The 25,314-nt window shown below is 36.4% G+C and overlaps 1 protein-coding gene across 1 annotated transcript in view; it reads right to left on the bottom strand.

Annotated features, from left to right (window-relative positions):
- JMY (junction mediating and regulatory protein, p53 cofactor) overlaps positions 1–25,314 on the bottom strand; it is a 49,342-nt gene that overhangs the window by 4,439 nt on the left and 19,589 nt on the right. The window contains exons 2-10 of the mRNA XM_070935841.1: positions 18,373–18,546; positions 16,122–16,272; positions 15,187–15,356; positions 13,765–13,930; positions 11,607–11,794; positions 10,381–10,461; positions 3,586–3,681; positions 2,191–2,725; positions 860–1,169 (exon numbers count right to left, since the gene is read on the bottom strand). Of these exons, the coding sequence (XP_070791942.1) occupies positions 862–1,169; positions 2,191–2,725; positions 3,586–3,681; positions 10,381–10,461; positions 11,607–11,794; positions 13,765–13,930; positions 15,187–15,356; positions 16,122–16,272; positions 18,373–18,546 (1,869 nt within the window). The 3' untranslated portion in view covers positions 860–861. The remainder of the gene's footprint in view (positions 1–859; positions 1,170–2,190; positions 2,726–3,585; positions 3,682–10,380; positions 10,462–11,606; positions 11,795–13,764; positions 13,931–15,186; positions 15,357–16,121; positions 16,273–18,372; positions 18,547–25,314) is intronic.

Below are 25,314 nucleotides of genomic sequence, written 5' to 3'. Positions count from 1 at the left end.
AATCTGTTACAAATGCAAAACACAAGCAGAGAAAAGGAGTTTCAGTTTCAGTTTTACTTTCACAGCAGCAAGCAGGGGATAGGATAGGGTTCTGTGGGGCAAGCCTGAGTGAGAGAAGGGGATAGGATAGAAGATGTTTCTGTGGGGCAAGGCTCAGTGAGAAGGGGATAGGATAGGCTTCTGTGGCACAAGGCTGAGGGAGAGAAGGTGAGAGGAGAGGCAGATTGTAAGTACTCATTAATTTTCAAGCTGTTTCAATTTATCAAGCCCATAGTAGTTATCAATCACATAGTTTCATAGCGGAGCACAGGTATACAGCGAGTATGTTTATAAATTCTAATACCGGTAGAAGATAATATATGTAGCTCAGAGTTGAATTATGGAAACTTGATGCTTTTTATTTGCTTGCAGATGTTTTATCACCCAACTAGGTAATGTGTCAGGTGGCAAAGAAGCATTGGCTGGAAGGGACCAAAGATAACTTTTTCCACAGTGGCTTCTGCTCTATGGAACATCCTCTCTTTGGAGATTAGAATGGCCTACATCCTGTTAGCCTTTAAAAGGCCCTAAAAACCTTTTATATATGCGTGTGCCAGTTTTGTGGCTTTCTCTTTGGTAAATTTGTTGCTTTAATTTGAAAAATTAATAGCTTGTGGCAATTGTATTATTAGTTATAAGAGCATTTTAATCTAATATCTTAAGAAAATAAAAAACAAGAAAATGTAAACAAGAAAATGTTTACATTGTCTGTTGGTCTTAAGGCACTCTAATATTTTCTCTCCTATGGAAGAAAACTGACAATAGTTCCTGTAAAGGCTGCATCATTTAAGAGGATACTATATACTTATGGTAAAATTACCCTTAATTTTCCCAGTCTGTGCATGGTAGAGTCTCTTCCTCATCTTCAGACTCTGGTGATGCCTCCTTAATCCGTCGTAGTGCTTCATGGATGCTGCGAGTTAAAGGATCATCATCAGGTAAAATTGTGAATGATTCTCTCATTATGTCCTTTTGAACCTTCTTCAGTTTCACGCCTTTTCTGATCTGTGCCAGGATGTTATTGCTGTCATCTTCATCAGGAAATGGGGGTAGATTTCTCTGTTCAACCTTCCTCAGGTGGAAGCTGCCACGTTTCAGGGAAGCCAAAACCTCATCCATTGGTGAACTCACTATAGAAAATAGTAAGATTTACTAAATATAAATTTACATACTACAAGTTCTAATTTTATCTTGTATGCAGTATTCAGATCCAAAGTGAGAAAGGTGCTTGATAAAAGTGTGCAGTATTCAGATCCAAAATGAGAAAGGTGCTTCAAATCTAACATGAGTGCGCTTGCTGTATTTTTTGGATTTTCTTAAAGAAGCCACATATCTTCTTGTTTGCACAATAGCTACGACACGGTCCTAGGAAAATCTGTTTAAATTAAGGGGTTGACAATATCCCAGATCACCTAAATGACCTACTTAAATGGGATAAATAATCCTATTTATGGCACATTAAATAGTTTCCAGCAAGCAATAACTTTGCCTTCATTGAAAGAAAAAAAAAAGATCTTAAACAAAATTTGCTTATCTCTTCTTTGGATGCATATTTTTGTTAATTGTTTCTTATTATAAATAAAACAAAGGAAATTGTTTAGATTATAGAGGGCAGGGAAGGTATTTTTTAAAATTATAAACCTCTACTAATCACTTCTTGAATACAGTATATGTCTACTTTTTGAGGTTGCATTATTTTTAAATCCTGAAAGAAGTATCCTTCGTTAACTTGTCTCTGAGAGGGAGACAACAATGGAGATATATTTAAATAATAAATGGATATAAACCTGATGTTGTTGAATGATTGATGGAAACAATACTACTGTAATACAGTTGGAATCATGTTGTTATTAAAAAGATTCACATGGTAGCAATCCAGCATTCCCAATCAATTAAGAAATGATTATTGATCTTCCCCCACCCTCCCATAAAAATTCAAGTTATATTACAAATGCTTTTGAAAGATCCTTTGTTTCAAACATATGGGCCTAGACAGATATTGTTCATGGTATACAATCTCAAAGTTTTTTTTAGTGTGACAAGCTAATGATTTGAAACCTGGCTATTATTTTTGATTATTAGCCAAGCAATTGCAAACACACACTGGTTTTACTTTTTACATAACTTCATTCAAAATAAATCACAAATTACCTCTTCTTCTTTGCAATCCCTCTATATCACCAGTTTTCTTCAATTTTTTCTTGGCACTGACTAATTCACTGCTATCAAAAAAATGAGCCGATGGTGCAATAGTGAGCAACGGAGCTGGCTTCTCTGCATTGCTCTGTTTAACAGGACTAGTGCTTTTTTCAGAACACTGAGTAGATTCTTCCTTGGTGGGCAGAGGTGGTGGTGGTGGCGGTGGTAGAGGAGGAGGAAATGGTGCCTCACTGATTGTATTGGAATGAAATTCAGTACTAATGAGAGCTGGAAGAGAATCAGTTTGAGAAAATTCAGACATAACACTACTAGGAGATAGAAAAATATCTTCAAATTGTCCTAAACTTGTAGACTCCTGTTTTTGGAAAGGCTGGATTACTTTTTCTTGCTCCATATTATCTGTCTGTGTAGTTACTGGTGAAGATGGGGAATGATCTAGACAAGATGTTGAAGTGGCTGTACTTTTTCTTCTTGCATGAGTCAGCCGAAGTCTAGTTGATTTAAGAATTACCTGCCCAGGATAGCGCTTAGAAAGGGAGAAAGGAAGAAAGAAAGAAAAAGAATTTAAATTGTAGAATTTTACACTTCTGTAGCCCAGTATGCAAACTTCATTTTTAAAAAGTTACAGTAAGGAGTCATTTACATATTTCATATTTCAGTGCCAGAAACTTTAAAATAAAATGAAATAGGAAAGCAGAAAAACAATATTGAAATCACATTTTCAATAGAGGTGGAATGTAGAAAGTTTAGAATGCGGTGACAATAATTTATTTTCATCTGAAGATGAAAATTCATTCAAGATAAATTTTCTATTTCTGCACAATTGATGTAAATTGCATTATATGAAGAACATTTTAATTCCTCCATATTTTTTCAACAACCTTAGTGATATACAGTAAACTGATTACTGGTAACCCCAGCAGTCAGCAAGAACCGTATCAAAAATAATCACATAGAAGATAAAAAAGATAACAAATATGTGAAACCAAGCTTTAAATCTTCCTATTTTAAAATTCATTTTTTAAAAATCAGTTTTTTTCTTTTTAAACAAAATTTTCAGTCATTTATAGATGACAACAGCATCTGAAAGGTTATATAATATACTTAACTAAATTGAAAAATCCATTATAGAAGATTCAAGTGTAATTATTCTTTCTAGCTGAAAGTTGAAATAAAAATGATTTTAAGACTAATCTTCTTTATTAATTTCCTGTGGTGTATAATTTAACAACTGATCCACACATCATGTGTATAGATGATAGGGAGTTCTGGCAAATTCAGACTTCACGGGATAACTGCTCAAATTGTTATTGAATAATGTCTTTAATAATTTATTATTTAAACTACTATATGAAAATTCAAGTGAAGTCAATCTTTTCCAATTACCTGTTTAAATGTTCGAAGTCTATCCAATGTTTTCTGTCGTTCTTGACTAACCCATGAGTTTTTTCTTTCTACCTCATCTTGCAACCGCTCTCTTTTCTGATGATAAAAACAAAATGGTAAAATATAAGGGGAACAGAAATTTGGGAGGAAAGAATAATATCCTTACATTATTACTTTCTTCTCCAGAGGACAATATAGTGTAATCCTTAATGGAACTACATCTACATGGAGGGAAGTAAGTAGTGGGGTATTCCAAGGTTCTGTCTTAGGCGCAGTATTCTTCAATATCTTCACAAATAATTTGGATGAGGGAATAGAAGGGGAACTCATCAAATTTGCAGATGATATCAAATTGGCAGGAATAGGCAACACTCCAGAAGATAGGCTCAAGATCCAGAAGGATTTTGACAGACTTAAACACTGGGCCCTATCTAATAAAATCAAATTCAGTGGTGAGAAAAGTCAGGTTCTATACTTAGGCAAGAAAAACCAAATATACAGCTATACAATAGATGGAACTTAGCTCAACAGCAGTAACTGCAAGAGGGATCTTGGAGTCCTAGTGGACAAGGTCTTAAATATGAGCCAGCAGTGTGCTGCAGCCAATGCAATCCTCTGCTACATTAAATAAGGGAAAGAATCAAGATCACATGAAGTATTAATACTGTTTTATAATGCCTTGATGAGATCACATTTGGAATATTGCATCCAGTTTTGGTCACCACAATATCAAAAAGATGTTGCGGCTCTGGAAAGAGTGCAGAGAACAACAAAGATGATTATAGAGAGCTGGAGGCTAAAACATATAAAGAATTGTTGCAGAAATTAGATATGTCTAGTCTAGTGAAAAGGAGGACCAGGAGTGACATGATAGCTGTGTTCCAATAATTGAGGGGCTGCTACAAAGAATGGATGTAATGTATGGAAACTAACCTAGAACAAAACAGAAATTTCTTGACAGTGAGATCAATTAACCAGTGGCCCAATTTGCCTTCAGAAGCTGTAGGTGCTCCATCATTGGGGGGTTAAAGAAGAGATAGGACAGTCAATTAGGGTCTCTTGCTTTGCAAGGAGTTGGACTAGAACACCTCCAAGGTCCCTTCCAAATCTGTTATTCTGTTCTGAAATGGCCAAGGTTGCTAAACTTTAATGTCAAAAACCAAATATGGAAGACACCATAAATAGTTCTTTATGCCAAACAATGATGTGTATGTATATGTATATGTATGTACATGTACGTATGTATGTATATGTATGCATGTATATATGTATATGTGATACTTGCTGATGTTGTCGATTTGTCTTGTTTTAGGTCTCTTTCCTGGACACTTTTTATCAAGTGGGATCCATTCTATGACTGCCTTGGTCCACCTGTCATCAGTTCTTCTTGCTATGTGACCAGCCCATTTCCATTTCAATTCTTTTACTCTCTTGATGATATCGTTTACTTTCGTTTGTTCTCTAATCCATGTGCTGGTCTTTCTATCTTGTCTTATAAGGCCAAACATGTATTTTTCCATGGGTCCTTGTGCCACTTGTAGCTTTTGTACTGATTGTGTGGTTAGTGGTCCATGTTTCACCAGCATATGTTAGAGCAGGTATCACACACTGATTGAAAACTTTTCTCTTTGGGCATAGGGGGAAGTTGTTCATGAAAATTATGCTTAGCTTGCTGAATGCCTGCCAACCACATTTGACATGTCGTTCAATTTCCTTTATTGTATCACCTTCCATTGAAATCCGTTGGCTAAGAAATATGTAGTGGTCTACTATGTTTACTTCTTCTCCATATATATAAATATATTTATTTTTCTTTCTTCAGTGCAGTGAAATTTTTAAACATAACCTGGCCCTTTTTCATTAATTCAGTATTTTTTATTAATAAGTTACTGCTATCTCATGGTGATAATTTTTTTTTAGAAAAGTAGTCATGTTAGTCTTTTGTACTAAAAAATCTTCAGAGAATATTGTTGTATCTTTAACCAAGTTAAAAATGAACATTTATCTGATAAACTGATAAACTGGACTAGATCCACAAAAGGTAATAGGATTCTTAAAAAAAATGATTAGCCTTTAAAGTGTCTGGGATTTTTTTTGTTCATTCTTGTCTCTTAATATATAGTTAGGCACAGGGGTCAAATGCTCCCAGTTCGGATTGGATCGGGTGATCCGGTAGCGATGGCGGCGGGTAGTTCGGAGAACCGGTAGCAAAAATCCTTGGCCCCCTGGCCATGCCCACCCAATCGCCCGGTCCCTACTTGCCCACTTGGCAGCTTGCTGCTTCTTTCGGGCTTGTTCACTTTTCCTGCCTTGCTTTGGCTGCTGAAATCAATTGCATCAGCTAGCAACTCAATCTGCCTTCCTGCAATCAATCCAATCGGTGAGCAACTCAATCTGCCTGCCTTGTGCCTTCAATTTGGTAAGTAACTGGGGTTTTTTGGGGGGGGGGGGTTGAGCTTTAAAAAAATAGTTAATTGGGTTTTTTTAAGGAGTTTTATTATTTTTTTTAGACATAGCAATTTAAAGTTAAGGAAGTTTTAAATTTAGCTGTTTTTATCTAAAAATATAAATAAAATAAAATAAAATAAAATAATAAAGTATTTGTGCAACTTTCTGAGATTTGGTGTGTTTCTGTAGTGTTTCACTCTAACTACACAAACACACAAAATCTCACAAAGCTGTATGTGGCATTTGGTGTGGAAAAAGTGTGAAAGTTGGTTTTTGAGCTTTTTGTGCCTCTGTGAGGTTCCTGCTTGTTGCAGGGCCATTTGGGGTGAAGTGCAGCTGCTTTTACATTGTGTGTGAATCAGTTGTGTTGTGTTGTGTTGTGTTGTGTTGTGTTGTGTTGTGTGTGTGTAGAGTGTGAAAGTTGGTTTTTGGTACCTCTTATTGTTTTGTGTACTTTGTTTATTATTTTTATTATTTATTATTATTGGACACGCCCACCCCTTCACCTGACCATCAAGCCATACGCACCGGGTCACCTGACCACCAAGCCACACCCACCAATTAAGCCACACCCACATAACTGATAGGGAAAATTTTTAGATTTCACCCCTAAGGCACTAAAACTCTACAGATTATTTAGAATCCAATAACAGAGAATTTTACGCTATTGAGTTCTGTCTGGGCTATTTCTTAGTCACTTCTTTCCTTCTGTGGTCATTTCCAAAATAATCTTGCAAATAGCTTAATTACACAGCCAGGTTTCTTTTGCTCCTTAATAATTTTTGCAGTGATGATGTTATCTTCTAAAGTCATGATTAAGACAACTCCTCTTGTGTTCTTCTCAGTAAAATAGTCCTTAATCACTTCTTTGACATAGAATTGGCCTCAAATACTTTCCAGAGAAGCTGGTGGAAGGTTCAGCTTCTCCCTGTACTTGCTGTTAGTTGCGAAGTCGTGTCCAACCCATCACAACCCTGTGGACAACGTTTCTACAGGCTTTCTTGTCCTCTACCATCCTCTGGAGTCCATTTAAGCTCACACCTACTGCTTCAGTGACTCCATCAAGCCACCTCATTCTCTGTCGTCCCTTTCTTCTTTTGCCCTCAATCTTTCCCAGAATTAGGTTCTTCTCCAATAAGTCCTTTCTTCTCATTAGTTGGTCAAAGTATTTGAGTTTCATCTTCAGGACCTGGCCTTCTAAAGAGCAGTCAGGGTTGATCTCCTCTAGGACTGACCGGTTTGATCACCTTGCAGTCCAAGGGATTCGCAGAAGTCTTCTCCAGCACCATAGTTCGAAGGCCTCAATTCTTTGGTGCTCAGCCTTTCTTATGGTCCAACTTTCATAATCATACATTGCAAGTGGGAAAACCATAGCCTTGACTATACACACTTTTGTTGGCAGGGTGATGTCTCTGCTTTTTAGTATGCTGTCTAGATTTGCCATAGCTTTCCTCCCCAGGAGCAAGCGTCTTTTAATTTCTTGTCTGCAGTCCCCATCTGCGGTGATCTTGGGAGCCCAGGAAAATAAAATCTGTCACTACCTCTATTTCTTCCCCATCTATTTGCCAGGAATTGAGAGGGGCAGATGCCATGATCTTAGTTTTCTTAATATTGAGTTTCAAGACAACTTTTGCACTCTCTTTCTTCACCCACATCAAGAGGCTCTTTAGTTCCTCTTCGCTTTCTGCCATTAGAGTGATATCATCTGCATATCTGAGGTTATTGATATTTCTCCTGGCAATCTTATTTCCAATTTGTGATTCATCTAGCCCCGCCTTTCTCATGATGTGCTCTGCATATAAGTTAAATAGACAGGGTGACAGTATACAGCCTCGCCTGACTCCTTTCCCAATTTTGAACCAATCAGAGATTCCGTATCCAGTTCTCTCTGTTGCTTCTTGACCCGCATATAGGTTTCTCAAGAGACAAATAAGATGATCTGCAGTCCCATCTTTTTAAGAACTTGCCACAATTTGTTGTGATCCACACAATCAAAGGCTTTAGTATAGTCAATGAAGCAGAAGTAGATGTTTTTCTGGAACTCCCCAGCTTTCTCCATGATCCAGCATATGTTGGCAATTTGTTCTCTAGTTCCTCTGTCTCTTTGAAATCCTGCCTGTACGTCTGGTAGTTCTTGATCCACATACTGCTGGAGCCTAGCTTGTAGGATTTTAAGCATAACTTTACTAGCATGTGAAATGAGTGCAATGGTGCAATAGTTTGAACATTCTTTGGCATTGCCTTTCTTTGGAATTGGAATGTAAATTGACCTTTTCCACTCCTGTGGCTACTGTTGAGTTTTCCAAATCCGCTGGCAAATTGAGTGTAGCACTTTTACTGCATCATCTTTTAAAATTTTGAATAGCTCAGCTGGAATATTGTCACCTCCACTAGCTTTGTTATTGCTCAGATTTCCTAAGGCCCATTTGACTTCACATTCTAGGATGTCTGGCTCGAGGTCAATGACCACCCCATCGTAGTTATCAGGGACGCTAAGTTCATTCTTGTATAGTTCTTCTGTATAATTTTGCCACCTCTTCTTAATCTCTTCTGCCTCTGTTAGGTCCTTGCCATTTTGGTCCTTTATCATGCCCATCTTTGCATGAAATGTTCTCTTCATATCTCCAATTTTCTTGAAGAGATCTATGGTCTTCCCTATTCTATTGTTTTCTTCTATTTCTTTGCACTGATCATTTAAGAAGGTATTCTTATCTCTTCTAGCTATTCTCTAGAATTCTGCATTCAATTGAGGGTATCTTTCTCTTTCTCCCTTGCCTTTCGCTTCCCTTCTTTCTCAGCTATTTGTAAATATTCCTCAGACAGCCATTTTGCTTTCTTGCATTTCTTTTTCTTTGGGATGGTTTTAGTTGCTACCTCTTGTACAATGTTGCGAACCTCCATCCGTAGTTCTTCAGGCACTCTGTCTATCAGATCTAATTCCTTAAATCTATTTGTCACCTCTACTGTATATTCATCAGGGATATGATTTAGTTCATACCTGAATGGCCTAGTACTTTTCCTTACTTTCTTCAATTTAAGCCTAAATTTTATCATGAGAAGCTCATGATCTGAGCCACAGTCAGCTCCTGCTCTTGTTTTTACTGACTGTATAGAGCTTCTCCATCTTTGGCTGCAGAGCACATAGTTAATCTGATTTCTGTGTTGACCATCTGGTGATGTCCATGTGTAGAGTCGTCTCTTGGGTTGTTGGAAAAGAATGTTTGTTATGACCATCGTATTCTCTTGACAAAATTCTATCAGCCTGTGCCCTGCTTCATTTTGTACTCCAAGGCCAAATCTGCCTGTTATTCCGATTATCTTTTGGCTTCCTACTTTAGCATTCCAATCCCCCATGATGATAAGGACATCATTTTTTGGTGTTAATTCTATAGAGTGCTGTAGGGCTTCATAGAACTGGTCAATTTCATCTTCTTCAGCACCAGTGGTTGGGGCATAGACTTGGATTACTGTGATATTGAATGGATATCGAACTCAGATCATTCTGTCATTTTGGAAATTGTATCCCAGTATTGCTTTTCTTACTCTTTTATTGATTATGAAAGCTACTCCATGTCTTCTGAGGGATTCTTGCCCGCAGCAGTATACCTGATGGTCATCTGAATTAAATTTACCCATTCCTGTCCATTTTAGTTTGCCGATTCCTAAGATGTCGATGTTCAGTCTTGTCATCTCTTGTTTGACCACGTCTAGCTTGCCTTGATTCATGGATCTTACATTCCAGGTTCTATGGAGAAAAAAATCTCCCTGCACTATTCTGATTAAAAACTGTATTACCCCTACCTGAAGATTATCAAAGTTTAACTAGTTGTGTTCACTTTAAGCAGCTTTTAATTTATTTTTAAAATGTATCAACTTATGTCAAAGACCAGTTTCAGGATTCCCTACGTTAACTAAGCCAAATCTAACTTCTGAAACATATTATGAACACAAGGCCAACTGAGGAAGCAAAATCCAAAGTGCATTTATTAGTAATAGAAAGTAGTTTCATGACTTAACATTTATAAATGGAGATACTAGTTGATGTTAGTAATAGAAATATATAGATTTGGGATTAATATTCAAACCAATTTAATTAAGGTAGAGCTATTAAATTAATGTAACAAAACGTACAAACAATACAATAACATCCATCCCAGCCAGAATGTGTGTGTGTGCATGCAAAATTCTGTAAAAAGGACACTGGCAATTGCATTAATACCAATTGTGGAAGTAGCAAAAGTACAAATATATGAAGTTTTTTTTAAAAAAAGAATCTTAAATCAGCAAAGACAATTAAGGCTGAAATATTTAAAGTAAAATTTTAATACTGACAGAAACCAAACTCACAAATTTTGCAGCATGTTCTGACTCTCCCTCACTCTGAGAATGCTGTGAGAATTTTTCATTATGTTTTGCAATGCAGATTTCCTACAAAGAAAGAATATTTTTCCATTTAAACATGGCTTTATGTATTGATCTTGTCTTTAGCAGAGGAACTCTGATTCACAGCAGAAGCTCTGCCACCAAAAATTTATTTATATTCTATCAGTGTTAAGGTATACTATGTGAAAATCTGTGATTGTCCATGGATTCAAAGACCTCTCATTCTTGCAAAACAATGAATAACACTTTGGTTGATACACTGATTTCTTTGCAATAGAATTAACAGAAACAGGTGAGTGGGGAGTGGAGGAGTAGTCTGATCAAAGTAAGTTTACAAACTAGGATATAGCAGCTAGTTTGCCGCAGGATCCCACCCGCCATAGGATTTACACTATGGAGTAAACATTATTTAAGAGAATGAGGATATTACAAACTAAATAAAACAAAGAAGTTTTTGCTACTGACATAATATATAAATGTGTGTGTGTGACTTGAGGCTTTTGAGTAGTTTTCAAGCATCATGTATCTCTCTCTCTCTCCTTCTGTTTTTTCTATAAACGTAACAGTAGATAAATCATGCTTAACCCAATTGAGAAAAATTTATAATGTCTTTAGTATCCAACCAAAATTAAAATATAGAGCCATATTATAATCATAACATATAATTTAATTTGGCCCCAAACTGGTTGTATAAACCCATTTTGGATGCATTATTTCTCAGGAATTTCAAAACTAATTATTTTTCTGGAACTATATCATTAATCTCTGACTAACATAACACTAATTTAAGAGCTAACTTGCACTCTTCAGTCCTACAATGGTACTTACAGTAAGGAAACAAAAGGAGGATATGTGTGCTAGTAATACTATTGTTTGTGCATATTAGCATTAAGAAAATATTAAATATCTGGCTGACGAAAATATATAGCAACAAGTCATTTTAATTCTGATCATTAGGGCTTTTCAAGGTTATATATGGTATACGTCAGCTGAGCAACTATTTGAAGGTGACTAAAGATGGCACAGAAATGGCCTAATGCAATCTGCCTTAGCATTAGGATTGGCTGCTGCACTTCAAATAAATAAAAGTGTCTGTCTTTAAGTCAACATCTCATGATTTTAACCCTGCTAAATTATTGCTGCTACAAAATCTGTTTGCTGAAAAATGGAAAAATGAACAAAAACATTACCTTTTTATTTTTGAGGTAGGCTTTTTTGGCAGAAATGCGACCACGCCTTGCTTCTAGTTGACGGACTTTCTGTTGTAATTTCTGCAACTCTTCTCTTTGTAAATGTATGGATGCTGCCATATCTTCTTTTTCAAGCATGGCTTCCATACTTTCATAAGTATCATAATATACTACTTCATCTCTTTTTTCTGTCAACAAGTTTAATAATTTGAAACTTATACCATACTACAAAATGTATTATGAAAAGTTTAAAAAAAAATACTGGAAATGTAATTGTAAGATTAGAACATCTATCTCTGCCTTTGCCCTAGGAGAGAAACAACCATGAAATCACTTACAAAGTAGATTACAGACGAAAAGTTTTCCAAAACTTTTTAATTGGCTTTTAATTTATATTGTTTTTGATTCTGAATTATTGCCTTGCTGCCATCTAGTTTATGCTGTTTTCATTTTAATAGATTGTATTGTACATATTTTTATTCCAATTGTATCATTTAGTGAGTCTTACGTAAACCACTCCGACAGCTTCAGTTACTGGACAGTGTGTAGTGTAGTGTAGTGTAATATATAATATAAATGTAAAATGGAGTTCAGTGAAAACAAAGCTATATTTGTATATAGTGATTGTGGTAAGCAGGTAAGTTACCAGTGTGGAAAAATGTATCAAACGAACATTTACAATTTATTTTTTTCTTAGACTGCAAGCATAAATTCACTTTATCATCAATCCAAGACTACCATCAACAACTTAACACTAGCTTCTGAGGGGCGGCTGAACAAAACTGCAGAGGGGCGCACGCGGCTGAGAGGAAACTGCTTGTTAGATCTTCACAAGGTAAGTGACCCGGCACGTCAGGTTGGGGGAAAGGAATTGTAAGGAGCACGAGGTATTTCAGTGGGTCAGGGAGGCCTTGGGTGGTCTTAGGCAGGTGGCCTGTTCCATCATGAGCCATCACCCACCCTGAAATACCTCATGTGCATTTAACGAGCTTCACATTCGATTAGTGAATGTGTAGGCGAAAGGAGGGAGTAATCCGTTCAAGGTTTGAGATTCACTTTCATGAATCCTTGGGTTACGAATGAGATGGACAAGCTCCATTACATTCGTAATTTCAGGACTACCTGTACATTGGACTGTTCTGTACAATAGTTTCAATAACTGAACTAGGAAATAACTAAAAGGGTGGGGGGAGCTTAAATGGTGAAGCACAGTAGACATTACTTTTTTTCTTCTTTCTCCACCCCTTTTTGTAGAAAAATTGTTTGAATTATCTCGAGACAGGGCGGGGGTGGAGGAGAAAAAAACCCAAACAATTTTTGTAGGCAATCTCTATTGTGCCTGAACATTTTTTACCCCCTCCTCCATGCCTCAGAGTGGAGAGATTTCAGAGAAAGGGATTACAAGAGAGTAAGGAGACACACAATGGGAAATACACCAGCTATTTGCCTAATGTACTCAAGGTTACCAGCTCCATCACAATCTTTTCTATGTGTATTCCCTATTATATGCCTGCAGACACTCTTGTAATTTCCTCCTCTCCAATCTTTAATTTGAAAAGGAAATAAAAGTAATACAAGTCAGGCACAGGACAATGCCTACAGGTAATCCTTGATTTATGACTACAATTGAACGCAAAATTTCCATTGCTAAGCAAGGCAGTTTGTGCGTGAGTATTGCCCCATTTTATGTTCTTGCTTGCCACAGTTATGTGAATCACTGCAGTTGGTAAATTGGTAACACAGGGGAAGCCAGATACCTGGCTTCCCCATTTTGCTTGTCATAAAGTTACAAAAAGTGATCACATGAACTGGGCCACTGCAACTGTCATAAATACATGTCAGTTACCAAACATCTGGATTTTGATGGGGATGCTGCAACAATTTTAAGTGTAATTTTTTTTTCATAAATCTTTATTTTTAGTGCCGTTTTAACTTTAACTAAACAAATGGTTGTAAGTCGAGGACTACCTGTAGTGGTGATTATGTGTCTGGGAGACTTTATGAAGATCATAAGTGCTGGCATTGTTCATGAAATTGTTTTTTTAGCATTGTCATAACTTGAAACAGTCACTGAATGAGGCAGTCAGTAAACAAAGATTACCTATATACCAGTCAATGGTACTGCTAAATATATAGATATAAAACAAATATATGTCACCTGAAATAAGTCTTTTAATGCTTTCAAGTTGTGCTGTCAGTAATAGTTCTTCACACTTCAGAATTTCAAACTGCACTTCATACAATTGAAGTTGCAGGTCATAGTAATCAGTTTCAAGTTCATCCAAATGAGCTATAGCTTCTGTGCCCCCTTGCAAGCTCTGCATCTGAATTTTTTTTAAAGAATAAATAAAGGTTATAAATCTTAATCTCACCACAAAATAACTGCAAAATATTCCAACACTGAGCAGGACATGGTTTTATTATTTAAAACCATATTATTCATAACCCTATTATTTATGATAACTGCTCAATTTTATATGCATTATCAAAGGTCAAATTTTATTTGTGTAGAAAGAAAATCTTTACATAAATTTTAAAAATTTAACATAATAAAATATTTTACTGTGCTTGGAAATAGTTGAATGGCCCAATAAAAGTTTATGGGGGAGAAAGAGGCCCACTCTTCTACACATATTCATGCACCCAATACATATTATTGGATAAATACAGCAGAGTGAATTTTAATAAGACTGAAATAAAGTACTACTTTGGTATAATCTTTTTTTCTAAAGTAGTTTTCTTTGCCATATATTCAAAGTAGTTACATTTGTCCTCACATATGTTGTTAAGATGCAAATTCAGCAAACATGATACAAAAACTCTGATTTTTATAATAGTAAATTCAACCAACATTGCAGTTAGTAAAAACAACAGTGACCCAGTTTCAAAATGTCATCTTTTCAGAATCTACTAGGAAACAAGTCTTTGAGGCCCCTGAACACACCCCAGTCCAAACATTAAATTGAAGGTTTAAATTTAAGTCCAAGCATAACATTGAAGACATCCAAATATATCTGATATATTTGTAATTCTCTAAAGCAGGGGTCCCCAACCTCATGCAGCTTGGTTCCTTCTCCCCCCCTCCCGCTGGGCCGCGAAGTTGCAAAGGTTGGGGACCACTGGTCTAAAGCATGCTCAGTGATATAGGATTTCAGGTTGTCATCATAATGACTGTCAGGTTTCGATGCTATCTCAATGACAATGACAATGGCTGGCAGCAGAACTGCAAGCTGGACCTCATCTTCCTCCCAGAAAGTTTTCATTTTAATATCACAGATAAATGCCTACTTTTCATATATTTGTGCCTAAGTACTTTAAAAAATAAGCAAACCTTGTTTAAGGAAAGAACCACATCGGTCTATTGAAATGTTGCCAGTGAAAAATATCTGAATGACACTGTTGTGAATCAAATAAGAAATTCAGTATAGTAACCTTCTCTTACATAACAGCTCTTAATTAATTTCTAGTCTCTTTTCAAAGCAAACTGTAATCACTAGCCTTGACAGTCCCTGTCCTGAAATCTAGCACTACAAAATAATGTTCAAATTTCCTTTTTGGTTGAATACTCATCAGTTATTACCTCTTCTTTTAATGCATGTTTCTTCTGTTCTAAACAGATTTCTTTTGCTCTCATCAATTGCAAAGTATCTTTAGACACTGCATACTGAAGTTTTTCCATTCGCTCCACTGCTGCTGCCCAAGCTGCCTTACCAAACTTTTTCTGGTCTGCTCGCATACGATCATATACAGCTGTAAATAAAATTTAATAGCAGGCTTATCAAACTTGGAAATAGTTTCAGTATAAGTCCTATTTAAGTAAATCAGCTTCCTCTTTATGCAAATAAAATGTTACAATCTTCAAAGCAGTAGTTATTTTAATAAAAAAATTGGGATCTTTTTGAAATGTGGTATTTTTATTCTTATTTAATGTATTCTATAGATTGATGTTATTTCATCGCAAAATTATTGGTATTATTTAAAGTAACTGGAGAAAACACACCAAATCAATTTGTGGAAAATTAAAAGGGAAACTGTAGAAAATAATTGTTTTTTTTAATTATAGTTTTGGTATAATAAAAAGTTATAAACAGAAAAGAAAGTATCCATAGTTTTTAATTAAGAACCAATAGCTTCTTAATTTATATTGGTATTGAATTTGTAAAGGAAGAAATCTTAAGGGAAAAAGAAAATTGTGAGACACTGATTTCAAAAATTAAACTCAATATAAAGTTATTTCTCAAACTTCAATTCCTTGTGTTCAAAGTGGAATATACCCCCCTTAACAGAATGGTGCTAATAATCATATTATAGGACACTTTTCCCACAAAATATCACAGTCTGAATAAGCACCTTCAATCAGAGAAAACCACACCAATTGGTGATTTGAGTAGAGAGTTACATAGAACAATAATGATAATTTGAGAATCTGCAAGGTTGCAAGATTGTTGAACATGTAAATAAATTTTAGATAGACAGATAGCTTTAGCAGCAAATGTAAAATAGTGTGTCCATTACCTTTTTGTGCTTTTGCTGTTATTTCAAAGTACTTTACTGTTAGGTCCTGTATAGATAATACAGCCATATGAGCCTTCCGTTGCCAGTCTGCATCTTCTTTTTGCAGGCTTTCAATTCTTCTAGGTCCTAGGTAATCATTCTCTATGGAAATCTGAAAATAAATCAACTCATTATATCTATCATGAAATAAACAGCAAGGGACAAGTAGTAAACATATAATCTTGTAAAGATTATATAAGGATAATTCTTTAAAATATTATCATGGACTTTCCTGAACAGTAAAAAAAATATTTGGGAAAATGAACTAATGGAAATTGGACAAACTCAGTTTAAAAAAATCATTTAGTCCTCCTTTATAATTTTGCTCATTTGCTTATCAAACCTTAAATGGGCATTTTTTCATGTCCTTTTTCCTATTATTGAAAAGGGAAAAATGGTAGAAACAAGACACTACAATTTAGGAAATAAAAAAAACTAGAGATGTAAAGGCAAAGGAAACAAAGTAAGCACATAAAGAGAATAAAATCTCTACCTTTGACCCTCTAATTACTAAATTTTAAAAGCACATCTGCCTATTCTTTAAAAGTCTTGTAAATGGAGCAAGCTCCAGGGAACTTGTTGGCATTTAGAAAGAGTATGCATTCTGGATAGGAGACAGGCAAAGGATTGCTATGTTCCAGCAAGACATCAATGCTGGAGTATGAAAACAAGAAGAGAACAAACAGGGGAAAGAATTATCTTTGTAGAAAAGTATTTAAAACACTGTATTGTACAGCATTTTTAAAAAGCCTGAAAAGGGTGTGGTGATATCCTTTCCTCTCCCCTGTAGTCCTAATCTACACTGGAAAGGAAATTGAAGAAAACTTTACAGATGACATTAAATTATAAATTCGTCTCTGTCCAATTATCTACTTCAAGTTTTCCAGGCAGCTAATGTTGTCTGAGTACTTTTACTTGACAAGAATAAACAGTTCCTGTCCCTTACCTTTTGGCAAGTAGTTTGCAGATTATCCACCCATAGCTAAGCATTGGGGCATGGGATTTATATTTCATCTCATGGTCATTCATTTTTTTCCTTAGTATCTCTTTTCTATCATTGGAAGAGATCTAATAACATGTTAATAGAATAAGACAGCCAATAGCTGCACTTCAAATTAAAGTTTAGAAGAGTGAATTACTCATGTTCAAGCTTGTAGGTCCTAAACAATCAAAATTCCTGTAATATGTTACAATTTATTGGAAGGATATATTTGGAAGAAAAAGTGGAAATGATGGCACAATGATAAATAGTTAAGCAAAGAGAATTTTACTTATCTATTTATCATTATGCCATCAGTGCAATTTTTCTTTAAAGACTAAGAATACAATAGGCATCCCTAAGGAGAGACCAAAATATATAAAGAACAGGTGCTTAATCTTTTTCTTAAACAGGTTCCCAGCACAAAATCAACCATACCAATGCATATATAAATATGAAAAGAATGTTCTGATAGATAACACGCTATTCATATTTAAATAAAAAGTATATTTCAATAGATCTTTCTTCTTATCCTCAAATGATTCAGTCTAATGGAGGTTTGTTACAAAAATGTTTAGTTATGGACATAGAAATAATTGGGTGGTTCAGAAGACAGCACAGTTATACAAATGAGTTGTAAAGTCATGTACGTCATAACAAATGCCATTTGGCATTTTTTTCCATCGCTCTATCGCAACTTAAAACTGAGCATCTAAGTGGTAACTCTGACATAAGCCTAGAATTTCAAATTTGTTCAAAAGAAAAACAACAGTTTTCTTACTTTATTGATTCTGTAAAAATATTTCGCATCTTGTAAGTACTTAACTGCTAAAGGCTCAAAAACCAGAGTGTATCTGATCTGCACAAAATTTCAGTGACTGAGTAAGATATTCCTTACTAAAAACAATAGTTCAATACTTTAGAAAGTTAGGCCAGATCCATTTGTGCTCAATACCCATGATCAAACATCTTTTCTCATAGCCAAGGCTTTATTTGCCCTCTTCACAAATACTTTAACCAAGAAAAGAAATCAGAAGGGACTATAAAGCTTAGAAAATATGAAAAGTCATTCTTGTACGTCTAATTTTAATCCAACCTAAGACACAAACTTTTACAGCTTCAGAAAATGTGACAAACATTCAAAGATGTCCAAAATATCACATGGGATGAAATATTATTGGACTTATTATGATGTCCAATAATATTTTATAGTGTATATTGCTGATTTTATACCTTTATTTGCTGTCTTCTGAGCATAGCAAGTTCCCTCATATCTCGGAATGGCTGCAGTAAATATTGATAGAGTTCTGTGGTGGCTTCAGCAAGACTACCATATGCATCATCTTCCATTTGATATAATTCCAGCAACTCCACCATGCTTTCTGTATTCTTATGTTTTTCCAGAAGCTGTGCAAAAGTAAAAGAAAATATTAAAGTATTATTAAATTTTAAATATAAAAGTATTATCAAACCTTATGAAATCAGGCATAGGAGCTCATACATTTGGTTACTAATATTTATCTTATTATTTTCAGTGTATGATATTGATATCTTAATCCCACTCCATATTTTTTGTTAAATTATAAAACTAAAAATAGCTAAGATATTTGATCTCCCCCTTTTTTATTTGAACACCATGGTATTCAAGTATTAGCTAGTGGTTACATTTATTTATTTGTTTATATTGCTGTTCCAATCCAGCAGGACCGTGGACTTTTAAAGATAATACATTATTTACAAAAAGCTTTTTCATGTAATAAAAGTTTTGATTCTTCCAGCTATAGAACCTTCTACTTGATATAGAATTATGCAGTATTTTATACACTGCCCACAGTTTAAGGATAATATGCATGGAATTCAAGAATTTAAGTGCTTATATTGGTAAATCTCACTACCCAGAACAGTAAAAAATGCAAAGCAGCATCCATTTTTAGAAGATTCACCTACAGATTTATTTTTATCCCATAGCATAGACATCCACGAAAGGGGAGCATCATGATGTGTTGGTGTAAAAGTCACAATTTATGTACTTGTGTCAGATTTTTGATGGAGTTTGCATCATGATGTCATTGTGGGTATTCTTATTCTGACACAATCTTGGCTTGTTTCCAATAGTGCTGACACATAGATAGCTGTACACAGGCATCTGTGCATAGAAACACACAGATGCACAGAACACTCACAGATACCATGCAAGAAGAAAGCCCGGATGAAGTTTAGCAAGCATATAAGAATCTTCCTTTCTCAGTAATGAAACAGCCCATTAGTAAGCAGGAGAAAGAACAGGTCCTCTATCCTAGTCCTGGTGATTATACTTACTTTATATTATTTATATTTATATTATGTTTTAATTGGAGGACAATAAGAAACTTAAAACTATTTAAAATTGAACCCTGGATAATATTCTATATAGGTTGTCCTCAGCTAACGATGTTAATTGGTAATACTTGTCTGTTGCTAAATGACATGGTTGTAACACACAATGTTATATGACTGTATCAACTTACAACGGCAGTTCCAGCAGTTGCAGTTGTTAAGTGAATTCCATACAGCATTAAGCACAACATCATGTAATTGCAGTTTGCAACTTCTTGCTGGATTCCCCAATTACTATGCTTGTTGGAAGCCAACAGCGAACTTGCAAATTGTGATCACATGGCTGCAGGACACTGCAACCATCATTTATTAAATTAAATTTTTAAAATTTTTATACCGTCCTTCTCCCACTGGACTCAGGGCGGTGAACAGCCAAAAATAAAAAACATCACATACAAAATTTAAATTTTTTTAAAAGAATTAGACAAATTTTGGCCCAATTAAATTTACAACACCCCAACCAAAATCAATTTACAATTAAAAATATCTAAAAATATCATAATTGTGAGCCAGTTGTCAATAGCTCAAATCACAATCATATTTCTCAGGAATGCTGCAACAACTGCAACTTTGATGATTTGTCTTACGTCTCCTTGTTCAATACTACTGTAATGGTAATACCACTCAAATGGTTGCTGAATGAAAGATAGTTAACCTAGGACTGCCTGTAATTAGTTAGTCTGTGCCTTATGTAGCAAGCACTTTATGACTGTCTGTTAAATAAAAATAACGAAAACCTGTTCAGGCAATGGACAACAGCTCAATCGTTCCTTCATAGTGTTTTTCTTTTCTTTTAATCCACTGGTTCAAATAATACTTATTAAAGCAAATCAGATTTGAAAATCCTGAACAGGAAACAGCTAATTAATCAGCTTAACTATGCTAATAATGTAACAGAAATATAAAATAATCAATGAAATAAAAATAAAACTAAACAGTTTTTTTCAGTTTTAATATACTGTTTTTAACCGTTAAAAACAGTTAAGCGGCTCCTCGCTCACGGCAAAAACCAGCTGAGGGGAAAGTCCAGACTTCCCTCAAGCGCTAAATAGCGTTTAAAATAAAGGCGGCGGCAGGCGTCCCAGCCGGGAAACACCTGACCGCACTTCGCGCTGATAATAAACTGAGATTGTAGCTCTCTGCAAATTACAATACAAATTCCAACTTTTCAAATTTTTGCCTAAAATTTAATCAATAAAGCCTAGAGAATAAAGCACTCCAGTCTGGTCACCATTGACTGAGTGAAAAGACTGGACATGCGCAGTGGAGGTGGGCGGGACCAAGCTGTGGAGATTTTGAATGGCACCCAGTCAGTTTAATGAAGGTGAAAGGAAATCCCAATGAGTGGAGTGTCGGAGCATCGAGGAGGAAAATCACTATTCTGGACAAGCAGTTAAAAGGAGGCAGATTATAGATGTAAGGCAGCTATAGCCACATCCATTTAAAAAAGCAGCCTTCAGTTCTAATGCAAATGAAATGCAGGCTCTGCAATTTTTGGAAGCCTGACTTGACTGTGGGGCTGCTCAAATACAGTATATAAACCTGCCTTTCCTTTCTAAATGCAGTTCCTTAACATTTGCTTGTTTAAAGAATTTACATGGCTATCCAACTCAAACACTGCAACCTCTGAATGGCATACAATACAGTCCCTCCCCATCCCCACCTCAAAGCAAGATAAAGAATTTCAGCCTTTGTGAAGACCAACAGGGTGAGGGCCAGATGTATTTTGGGGGGATTGGTAGAAACTGTTCCAGATGACTGGTGTCACAGTGGAAAAGGCATATGATCCTTCATGAGTAGCTTTGTGATCCAAGACTAATTCTTAACTTAAATCTTGTATCAGAAACAAGAGAATGCTGGCTGTAAAACATCATTTTATGAGTACAAATATTCTCTCAATCTGAAATCTAAACACTACAATAAAGCACACTCTTCAGATAAAAGCTGAATTAATACTATAGGACTGCCACAACAATAATTCTGAGGATTTTAAGATAAAAAAATTGAACATGAGTCAGAAACACAAGCAACATTTACCGTGTTTCCCCGAAAATAAGACTCTGTCTTATTTTTTTTGAACCCTGAAATAAGCGCTTGGCCTTATTGCCATGCGCTCAAAAGCCTGATTGGGCTTATTATCAGGGAATGTCTTATTTTGGGGAAAACAGGGTAGTTTAAATACTAAGAGATACCTAAAGCAGCAAAGTGGGAAGACTCTTGAACCAGGGGTGGGTTCTAAATTTTTTTACTACCGGTTCTGAGGGTGTGACTTATTTTGTGGGCGTGGCTTGGTCATGTGACAATTCTTTAGGATTTAGCAGAGGTACTGGTCTACTAGGCTTTTAACTGCTTGCAGAGCTCTACCGGTCTACTCATTTCTTTTTGGAGGCATCAGTCTACTCATTTGTTTTTGGAGGCACTGGTCTACCCATTTGTTTTTGGAGGCACCGGTCTACTCATTTGTTTTTGGAGGCACTGGTCTACCAGCAGACTGCCTTTTCACACTGATCAGCTGTAAGGCGGTCCTTTGAAGCCCCGCGACAAGAGTTTAAACAGTTTTTCTCCTTCTAGACCAGTGGTTCTCAACCTTCCTAATGCCGCAACCCTTTAATACAGTTCCTCATGTTGTGGTGACCCCCAACCAGGGGTGGCTTCTAAATTTTTTTACTACCGGTTCTGTGGGCGTGGCTTATTTTGTGGGCGTGGCTTGGAGGTCATGTGACTGGGTGGGCGTGGCTAGCCGGTCATGTGACCGGGTGGCCATGGCTATGTGTATAGGCACTACTCAGAAGGCTGAAAAAAGTAATTTCTGACAGGTCCTCGGACTTTTGACTGGTCCTCACACTTATGACCATCCTCACATTTATGCCTGTGCAGCATTCTTAACAACCATGTCACTCATTTCACAACTGCTTCTCTTCAACATGGTGATAAGATAGGGCAAAAAACATAAAATGTGAGGACAGTCGTAAATTCGAGGACTGGTCAAAAGTGCGAGGACCAGTCAAAAATAACTTTTTCAGCCCTCTGAGTAGTCCCTGTGCACAAAAGACTACCCAGAGGGCTGAAAAAAGTGATTTCTGACAGGTCCTCACACTTTTGACCGGTCTTCGCAGTTATGACTGGTCATCATTTATGCCCATTGTAGCATTCTTAACAACTGTGTCACTCATTTCACAACTGCTTCTCTTCACCATGGTGACAAGATAGGGCAAAAATGTAAATTGTGAGGACAGTCGTAAGTTCGAGGACTGGTCAAAAGTGCGAGGACCAGTCAAAAATATTTTTTTCAGCCCTCTGAGTAGTCCATATGCATAAAAGGATACAGCAATAGAGCGGGGTGAAGGAAGGGAAGGGAAATAAGAGTAGGAGTGAGGGTAAGAGAGGGAGGAAGAGAGGAGGAGAAGGAGAAAGGAAGAGGAAGTAGGGAGAAGAAGAAGGGGGGGTAAGAAAGTAAGAAGGAAAGAAAGAAAAGACAGAGGTGGTAGGTTTGAGGAGAAAGATTGCTGTACAATTTAAAAAGATGAAAGGGAAGAAAGCCAACCCCAAATAAATATAAAGATATTAAGATAAAGAATGAATTGTTAAACTTTAAAGAATAAAAGAGAACAAATAGGAATAAATAGCAATAATTAGAAACACACATACAAACATACAACGTATTTTCTTTGAACAGAGTATTTGGCCGGTTCACAAATTTAAACAGTTGTAGGAGGTTAGCACCCACCCCTTTCCTAGAAGAATGAAATATTTTGAGAAATATTAAAAAGGCAGAATATTATATTTCCCTGGATGAGAAATGGAGAAGCATATTTTACAGACAAAGCAGCTCCCACCTTCCTGCCCCCCACCCTTTGTTAATGGGCCAGAGGCAGAAAGTCAATCCTTTGTCAAAGGACATTTGCAATACAATAGCAACAGAAACTAACACAATGGGCCCCATCTAGCAACCGAAACTCACCACACGTGACCTGGGAAGCATGTGACCTGGGAAGCCCATGTGACCATCAGCCAGCAAGGCTAGCTAAGACCCCCACCCCCTGGGAGTCTGACAACCAATCAGGATACTCTTTCGGGGCCCCAAGAAATGCAAAGCCAGAGAGATCATAAAAACCCGAGGATTTACTGTATCTGCCCCTTTTCTGTTCAGGAACTCAAGCCATGTGATCCTGTCCACTATTAAACCATCTTTCCAAGCAGTCTCCATATTTCCAGTGTCTTTTTCCCCACTTGGAGCAGAACCCAGAGGGATATTTCTTCCAACACAGTGTTTAGTCATTTCAATTAAATTTACAATTTCTATATTTCCTTTTTACCATATTTATTCCTCATCTATTTTTTAAAAAAACCAATATTACCCTTCATCCTCATCTCTAATCTTAATCAAATTCAATTTTTCCCTTCTATTCTATATTATACCCCTTCCCATTGTCATCTATTTTTATATCCATCCTCACATTGGTTAATTATGTAATTATGTAATACAGTTGTTTAATACAAATTCAACATTTTAATATAAATCAATTAGTTATATAACTATCTTTTTTGTATATTAATCAATATGAACATGAATATTCCAATTATTTCCATGCAATCCAATTTCTTACAAATCAATTAATTATATTTACCAATAATAAACCAAATAATTTCCCCCATATATTCCTCCAAACCACAACTTAACCATTTCTGCTTTCAACACAATATACAATTAATAGTATCTCAATTATTACAATTCCCTAGTTAAATAGAGCGTTTTTTCTTTTGTGTTTTAAAATCTTGAACCTCCTCTTTTGCCCTAAATTTCCCATTGTTTGCAGTTTTGCACCTACCTTTTTTGGTGAGGAAAAAGAAAAAGAAATCTCTCTGCCTCATTTTGTCATGTTGCAGCAAAGACCCTGCTTTACTTTCAATTTCCCTTTTTCAGCATAGCTAGGGGAAAAAAAATCTGCTCCAGGAATTTACCTCTTTGCAGCTAGCTAGCAACTGAGCCCTCCGCAAAACAGCTGAGAGCAAATCAGTTGAGAGTCCGGAGGCCGATCAAATCAACTTATGGTAATTAACCTATGCTGAAGCTGAAAGGGGCTGTTTTTTCTATTTTTGCAGGCACGGGTCTATTCATTTGTTTTCTTTTAACACTGATCAGCTGTAGGGCAGCTCTTTGAAGCCCCGCGGCAAGAATTTAAAGTTTTTTTCCCTCTAACCATCAGCTGGGACTCCGGAGGCAGCAATAGTTTGGGAGTGGGCGGGTTAAGCGAACGTGAACGGCGATCCAACAGAGGCAGAAGGTGAGGGTGAGTGAAGGCGTGGGGGGGGGCGAGAGAAGGCTTTGGCGACCCCTGTGAAATGGCCGTTCGACCCCCAAAGGGGTCGCGACCCCCAGGTTGAGAACCGCTGTTCTAGACGATCAGCTGGGACTCAGGAGGCAGCAATAGATTGGGGGATGGGGCCAAATAAAAGGTAAGAATAATGTGGGGGTGGGGTGGGAGGGGCAGAACCGGTTCGGTGATGTCATATAGTCACTGCTATATGATGTCATATAGTCACTCAGTTCTGCTGAGTGACTACCGGCTCAGCAGAATCGGGCGGAACCCACCACTGTCTTGAACCCTTTATTAAGTATTATATTTTAGTCCACTCTAAGGAGCTTAGGATGGAATCTATATCCCTGTATTTTACCTTTACAGATAGTTCTCCATAGTGTAGAAATGGGAGGTGCCAGGCTGGGATTTAGTATGCTCTAGCTCTATGTCCTGAGTTGAAACTTCTGAAGATCCGCCTCCCTGATGACGTCTCTTCAGT

Source organism: Pituophis catenifer, unplaced genomic scaffold (assembly GCF_029215685.1).
Source record: "Pituophis catenifer annectens isolate HBS135680 unplaced genomic scaffold, rPitCat1.0.hap2 SCAF_2, whole genome shotgun sequence".
NCBI classification, from domain to species: domain Eukaryota; kingdom Metazoa; phylum Chordata; class Lepidosauria; order Squamata; family Colubridae; genus Pituophis; species Pituophis catenifer.
This window is presented reverse-complemented; position numbering and strand designations above follow the sequence as displayed.